Raw genomic sequence first — 7,202 nt, 5'->3', positions numbered from 1 at the left:
CGTTTGTGTCGTTAAAGAAGGGAGTAAAGGCAGCATTGAATGAAAAAGGATGGCAATTTTCCCATTTGCATATGTAGCATATTCGAATTGAACCACCTGTACATCGGTCTGTACAGCAGCAGTCAAACTAAAAAAAGAAACATGAAAAATGTCTCATCGTGTGTGTTTGTTTGTTTTTTTTCGGTTTTTCTTCCCCACTCTCTCGAAATAAACAACACATTTTTGTGATCAAACAGATACAGCAAATCGTTGCCAACACAGAACTTGTCCCAGCATGTTTTCTACCCCAAGTTCTATGCACACCCACACATGTACACGAGTACATCGAAGTTTCAAAGTTGTTGTATCAAAATCTGATACAGATAGAGTCACCTACGATTTTGGGACACGTACACCAGGGCAAAAAAAGATGTGTGGGCAGGATATAACACACCTGTTATTCCCCCCCCCCTTTTAGTCATTCTGTTCTGGTTTGTTTATATACGTTCACGAACCCTCTGTTCGTCATCAAAACGTGTGCGGTACAATTCACTAAACGTCTGCGTCGGCACTGTCAATGCATTCGTTGTGCAGTATGTTTTTTTAACATGTCCGATTGGCTGATGCGGTCAGGCAAATCTAAACACAATGCGTCACTGAAAAGTATGCGTCTTTGTTTGTATTTGTTTTGTGGAGGGGGAGGGGGGTTATTGGGTCTGTTTTCCACTGACCAAGTTGACAAAGCCTGGCTAGTTTTAACGAACCGTTTTGAAAGGACGGGACGTCCTCTGGCTGGGTTTTTTCAACCAATGAAAGTGAGCACGCCACACAGATTTTCCCTCATTTCTCGTTCTTGTTCAATACACTTTTCGCCAAGCAATAAGTTATTATAGCCAAACCACGGTCGAGAGTTTTACTGAAGTGGATGCGTCAGGCCAGACCTCGACAGTAGGTGAGTGTAAAGGCCATATTTTTGTGTGGATTCAACGGTCCAACGCAGAAGCGTGTGTACAACAGAAAGCGTGAAAACGATCCAAGTGTTTCAAGTGCTGCCTTTAGCCTTGACTGGATTAACAGTTGCACACAATTTTTTAGTTGTTCGTTGTTGTTAGGATTTTTTTTTTTTTTTAGGGGGGCATTTTTTCTTTTTAGACAGCCTGTGCTAATTGGCAGACTAGAATTTAAATGTTGGTTGGGTTGTTACGTTACAAAGTATTTCTGTTTTACTATCCACATTTTATAATTGCCATTTTCGTTTCTCCAAAGGGGAAAAAAATAAATATTCAAGAAAAAAGAAATGGACGCGACGCCATTGGCCCAGGTGTGGCGAGCGTCGTCATAGCGACGGAAGCCCGACGCCAATCTGGATAAACCAATCGCTGGGACCTCCGCACGCTAACATTTTCCCGACATGCTGGGACTGGACTGAAAATGCATACCATTTTTCTTTTTGGTTTTTGTTTGTTGCAGTGGGTGGTAGAAGTGGGCGGAAGAAGAGGAGTAAGGAGGATTAACCTGAAAAAAAAAGAAAAAGAAAAACATACACAGACACAAAAGAGGGAGAGGGCTCCCGCCGACAACAGCAGCCAACCGGGGCAGAATCAGGTGAGTTGGGTGGTTGTGGGTGGAAAGAAAAACTACCGTGTACGAACTACTATAGTAGTACACACTGCGTTTTAGTTATACTAGCTGGATTTTCCCAATCCGCAGCGCACCAGCAACAGACTGGAACTCTCCTCCCCCTAAGGCCATCCAACAGCTATATCTCCACCCCCTTGTCTTTCTCTCACATTTCTATCTCCATATGGACGGGCCCTTTTTTTTATATATTTATATATCTAGTCTACCTATACCTACTACTACCTTTACTACCTTTATCTCCTCTGATGTGTGTGTGGCTAGAAGCCAACTGCTTTTTTTCTTGTTTCTTCTTTCCTTTTCTCTCTTTATTTTTTATATTTTTTTTTGAAGGGTTGATTTTTTTCTCTACCTCCACCTGGGTGTCTTGCAAGGTGTTACAGCCCCCCACCAAAAAAAAAAAAGAAAAAGGAGAGAGAAGGAGGAGCTCTCTTTTTTATTTTATTATATATATATATATTTTTTTTTGTGTGTTTCAAACTCAGACAGTGAAGTGTCTTATGCGAGTCGCAGTGCCACACGACCGGCTAGTTCAAGTCCTGACGCCGCCGTGCTCAGGTGTGCAAATCTATTCACCTCTCCGAAAATCCCAAATCTCAATCCGTAAAAAACCTCTGACACGAAAAAGTCAACTATCGCCCGTACGCGCAAACAGTCGCAATCAGTTACCGCTGCCGGTGTGTTTTGATAGTTTATTTTAACAAACACGGATATTTTGTATTCACGCATTTCTCCTATCCCATGCGGGTTTTTTTTATTTTTATTTTATTTTTTTAAATATTTTAATTTGACAACGTGCAAAAGTGGTCAGTTATTCCCTGATTTATTCATCACGAAAAAAACAAACAAAAATACCCCGAGTTCGTATGGTGTTTGTTTGCTGTGTTTGATTGGTGTCACAATCTCCCGTGGAATAAAAAAAAACTCGACAATTTGTTTATTCCGGAATCCGAAAATTGTTTGTGTAACACACACACACACACACACACACACAAAAAAGGAAAGTGATTCTCTCTACTTCGAAGATGTACGAAAATTCGTCGTCACCCGTGTCAGCTCGCCAGCAACAAGAGGCCGAAATCATTCGGCGGATGAGCGCCGCTCGATCCAGCGCTTTCAACGTTGTTGCACCTTATTCACTAGAAGCTCAGCAACAACACGTTAGCAAAGGTAATTCCTATTTTCATCATCTCCCTATTTTTATCAATCGCCTACAGTAGCTGTCCAAACCGGTCGACAATCGTCCGGACGAGTCATATTTGCATAAAAATGGTGTAATCATTTCAATTTGTTTTCCTGGGATGATTGCGCATCGCCTGATAAGATATCGACGGCGGCTATGGAGCCAATCCGTTCCTAGGCTCATTCGGCCTACTGTCGACATCATGGTTAGTGTGGTCATTGCAGCAGCAACAACAACAACAACAACAACAATCGCAACAGAATGGAACGGCAGCGAATTCACCTAATCCGTTTTTCTACCCGTTCGGTGCTGGCCATCCCCTTCTGCCCAGCGCTGCATTTCTCCGCGCATCTCTAGCGTCGGCCAACCGACCGACTGAACCAGCATCTCAAGTATCCCCTGCATCAGGTAGTTTGATCTAGATCTCGTTCCATTATATCGAAATATGCTAATTCCAATGTGGATACGTAAACAGAAGTGCAAGCGAATAGCAAGTGCCGATCGATGGCGCCGCAACAGCCGGCCCCCGAAACGCCGCTCAATTTGAGCACTAAGCCTAAGGCTAAAGGGATATGGTCGCCGGCCAGCTTGTGCGAAGAAGAGCAGAGCAGACGGACAACGACCAGCATCGGAAAAATGGCCGCCGCGCCTACCGCCACGACAACTACGGCGGCGAGTTCGCCGGATCGATGCGACTCTCCACACAAAGCGACGTCACCGGATTCGCCTCCGCCCAGCGGACGTAGATCTTCCGAAGCGGAAGACACCAGTCCTTATCACTACCGGACAACATCAGCTTCTAATAACGCGACGGCTCGATTCGCCCGTGGCCCGACGGCCGCCGCTCTCTTCCGGCCATTCGACCCGTTTTACAACATGCGATTACCTGGTCATGGCGCAATGGGTGGCAGCTGGAAGACGGCCGATGATCACCATCAGATTCATCATCATCAATACCATCAGGAGCCTCAGCACAGTCCGCAAGACAGTCGGCAGAGTTCCGGCGGGGAGGAGAGCGTCTACTCGGACAACACAAAAGATGAGGACATGACGGCCCATTTTTGCCGTAGTTGTGATCAATCTTTTACCTCCGCTCACGCTCTCGAATCGCACGTGCGTCAAAATCACTGCGACGTCATGATGGACGGCTCTTCCGTCAGCGGAGACGGTGCTGGACACCAAAGAGTTTCAATGGGCGCGTTCCCTTGCTCCCGCTGTCCTAAAGTTTTTGAAATTGGCGCCAGTCTCGAACAGCATCTAGCCACGCATCACGCCTCACGCTCGTTCCAGGTACATTTTCGCTATTGACCATTTATAGGCCTACAGAAAACTAGTAGACTAATGGTATATTAATAGATAATTTTTTTAAAATCGCATTTGTAGTGTAAACAATGCGGCAAGACGTTTAAACGGTCATCAACGTTATCGACGCATCTGCTTATTCATTCTGATACGAGACCTTATCCATGCCAGTATTGCGGCAAACGGTTTCATCAGAAATCCGATATGAAGAAACACACCTATATCCATACAGGTATGTGTTTTACGGGTTTTTTTTAGTATAATAATTTTAGAATCGGGACCGCAATTTGGGTAAACCAATCGAATTCCGAGATCTTTTGGTTTTTCTGATTGGGCATTGTGAAGTTTGAAAAATATTAGGGACATTATGAAATCCTTGAGGTCTTTTTTGTTGTTGTTGTTGTTGTTTTGTTACAGTAAAGTAAGTGTAGGCTACCGGGTATTGAGTAAACAACCAATCAGAGTTGCCCTGACAAAACAAGCTGAGAGAAATCATAGAAATGTGCCCGGCGTTACGCTGTTATTGATACGGCCCATCAGTTTGGACAAGGGCGGACCTGAGGCAAGAATCAGGTGAAATGGGAGAAGGCTGCTCTACCGATAAGCTCTATACACAGTTGAAAAAAAAAATTAGGCATATATACCTATACATTTGAGTTCTAAACTAGCTATCGCACACACACTCTTAAGTTCCTTGTTGACGGTATATAGTCAGCATTTGTCGGGTTTCGCACGAGACTTTCGACTCGAGCCCATCACGCCTATTACAGTATCACAAAGTTCGAGTATAGAGATAACACAGCTCCTCCCATTTTGGCTTTTTCTCATTTTTAAAAAATAATTTTTCCGTATATGCATATTGACCGGGCAGGTGCATGAACTGAGTTTGATCTAATCAGATTTGATATTGATCCGATGCACTCGTCTTTCCAAATCCGCCTATATCTATAAAGAAAAGGCCCTATATGCTACCTGATATATCCTACCCGCCAACAGGGGAAGAGGGGCCTTGTTTATGTTTTACTTACCTAATTGATGGTTCTATTTATATAATATGCATCAGAGGAATGATTGTTTTTGTTTTTTTTTTCACCGACGTTATTGCAGGTGAAAAGCCTCACAAATGCATCGTGTGCAGTAAAGCCTTCAGCCAGTCGTCCAATCTGATCACCCACATGCGCAAGCACACTGGATACAAGCCGTTCGCTTGCGGTCTGTGCGACAAGGCCTTCCAGCGCAAGGTCGACCTGCGGCGGCACCGCGACAGCCAGCACCCGGCCATGGCCCACCTGCCGCTCCCGCCGCCCCTCCCACTCAACAAAAGCGAGCGGACAAACGTCAGCAACGTTACACTTAGCAGCACTGCCACCACCATCGCTTGAAAAATGATTATTTTCCGCTGTCATCTTTTTTATTTTGGAAACAAAGAAGAAATGGAACCAGATAAGACGACGATGTCAACCAAAATGAGAAAAAAGGAAACGAAACAAAAGACTAACGGGGCTGATACATTGACCTTATCAAAGTATTCACAGCCGTCGGCTGGACTCTGGCTTCAATTTGACCGTTTCCAACTGAATGATTTCTAAAGGAGATGAAGTAATGGCCGTGACAGTTGATATACATTTATACATCACCATACGTACAGTACACATATTGGAAGAAGATATGGTTTAGGTACAGAATCTGACAACACACAATGCGTGCCTTTATTCGACATTCAAATGATTTAATGATTTTTCGGAAAAAAAAAAAAATAATAATTACCAAAACAAAAGTATTTAATATAAGGTGTATAGATCAACTTGTTGCTCTATAGCTCACTCACTCAATCAACGGCTCACAGATTCACACCATCCACATTCTCCCCCCCTTTTTGTATACCAATGTAGTCCGTCTTTTTTTTTCTTTCACGAATCGCTTTTTCTTTCTAGTCTCTTATTATGTAAATGCGCGCCTTTTTTAAATGTGAAAAATCAATTGTTGCGTCACTTGTCTGTTTAGGCCGAATAATGTTTTCACTGTCTGTAATTATTCAACGCATTTGATAAATCATTTTTCCTTTGAGCTAATTCACAATTCACCCTTTTAACCAAACACCTCCAAAACTGAATGACTGTATTTATGTAATTGCTTGTCATTTTTATTTCCCTTAAATTGTAATGCCCAGTAGTCCATATTTACCAGAGTTACCAATAATGAGACAAAGAGGAAAGAATCAAGCAGCACCCGTTCATTTTGTAACCAGATCGAATTCATTTACATTTGATTGAATCAAAGCTGATTGATGACGACATTAAGTCAAACCGAAAATGTTCGAATCAAAACACCATCAAATGCGTTGAGGCATCAATGGTTGGCAAAAAAACAAAATGTCCTTGTATAATTAGTTGATTCAAAGAAAACAAAAAGTTAGAACTTTCCTGTTTAATTAATAAAGGCCTGTGCAAAACATGTTCAAGGCTGAATAAAAGAATATCCCTGAACAGCAGATGCTCCTTAACAAGAAAACAAAAACAAAAATAGACGTTGAAATCGTCTTGAAGGAAAATAATTTATACAAAAAGATAAAAGCCACTGTTCCAAGACAAAACAATTCGGATGACGTCCGGCCCGGTGTTTTGCGTTGTAAAAAGAGAAAGAGAAACAATCACCTTATTATGTAACAAAAACAACTATACGATAGACCATTTGGCGCACGTTCAGATCCCACTTGATTTTTTCTTACCTTTTTGGATTGTTTGTGTGGTCTTTTGGTTTTGTTTGTTATAAATATAGCCAATGTGTCTATGTACGTCCGTGTGTGTGTGTGTGTTGAAATTTGAAATGGAAATCACTACTTTTACCGCGGCTGTTTCTTCGACCTACAGCGTTTCTTCGATTGTGCAACGTACGCCTCTCTCTCTCTCTCTGTTTCCCCCCAAAGAACTCTTGCACCTGTCCTCGCGGCAGCCGGTCCCCAACGTCTATGTCTTTTGCTTTAATGGGAAATGTTTGGTATCTGTATAAATGTACATAGAATAAAAAAAGGTGGAAAAGAAAAACACACACGACGTTAAATGCTTTTTATGTAACTTTTTTTTTATTATTATTGAACCTG

General features: G+C 42.5%; 1 protein-coding gene across 2 annotated transcripts; it reads left to right on the top strand.

Annotated features, from left to right (window-relative positions):
* The first annotated feature begins 738 nt into the window (after positions 1-738).
* Positions 739-6,320, top strand: LOC116915835 (zinc finger protein 324B). 2 transcript variants are annotated; one of them, XM_045170016.1, is made up of 7 exons: positions 739-931; positions 1,246-1,584; positions 2,103-2,787; positions 2,942-3,208; positions 3,276-4,090; positions 4,184-4,334; positions 5,210-6,320. In XM_045170016.1, the coding sequence occupies exons 3-7, from the start codon at positions 2,643-2,645 to the stop codon at positions 5,482-5,484; spliced, it is 1,653 nt and encodes a 550-aa protein (XP_045025951.1). In that variant the 5' UTR covers positions 739-931; positions 1,246-1,584; positions 2,103-2,642; the 3' UTR covers positions 5,485-6,320. The 2 variants fall into 2 exon arrangements, with proteins under 2 accessions (XP_045025951.1, XP_045025950.1); XM_045170015.1 differs by having other exon boundaries at positions 1,246-2,787.
* The last annotated feature ends 882 nt before the right edge of the window (positions 6,321-7,202 follow it).

The sequence above is a fragment of the Daphnia magna genome, linkage group LG2, assembly GCF_020631705.1.
Source record: "Daphnia magna isolate NIES linkage group LG2, ASM2063170v1.1, whole genome shotgun sequence".
In the NCBI taxonomy this organism is placed as follows: domain Eukaryota; kingdom Metazoa; phylum Arthropoda; class Branchiopoda; order Diplostraca; family Daphniidae; genus Daphnia; species Daphnia magna.
The sequence above is the reverse complement of the archived record's forward strand: the minus strand, read 5'-3'. Positions and strand labels throughout refer to the sequence as shown.

Coding starts and splice junctions, on each gene's coding strand:
- LOC116915835 (XM_045170016.1), top strand. CDS start 2,643: ATGTACGAAAATTCGTCGTCACCCGTGTCAGCTCGCCAGCAACAAGAG. Junction 2,788..2,941: donor GCAACAACACGTTAGCAAAG/GTAATTCCTATT, acceptor TCGCCTGATAAG/ATATCGACGGCGGCTATGGA. Junction 4,335..5,209: donor ACACACCTATATCCATACAG/GTATGTGTTTTA, acceptor ACGTTATTGCAG/GTGAAAAGCCTCACAAATGC.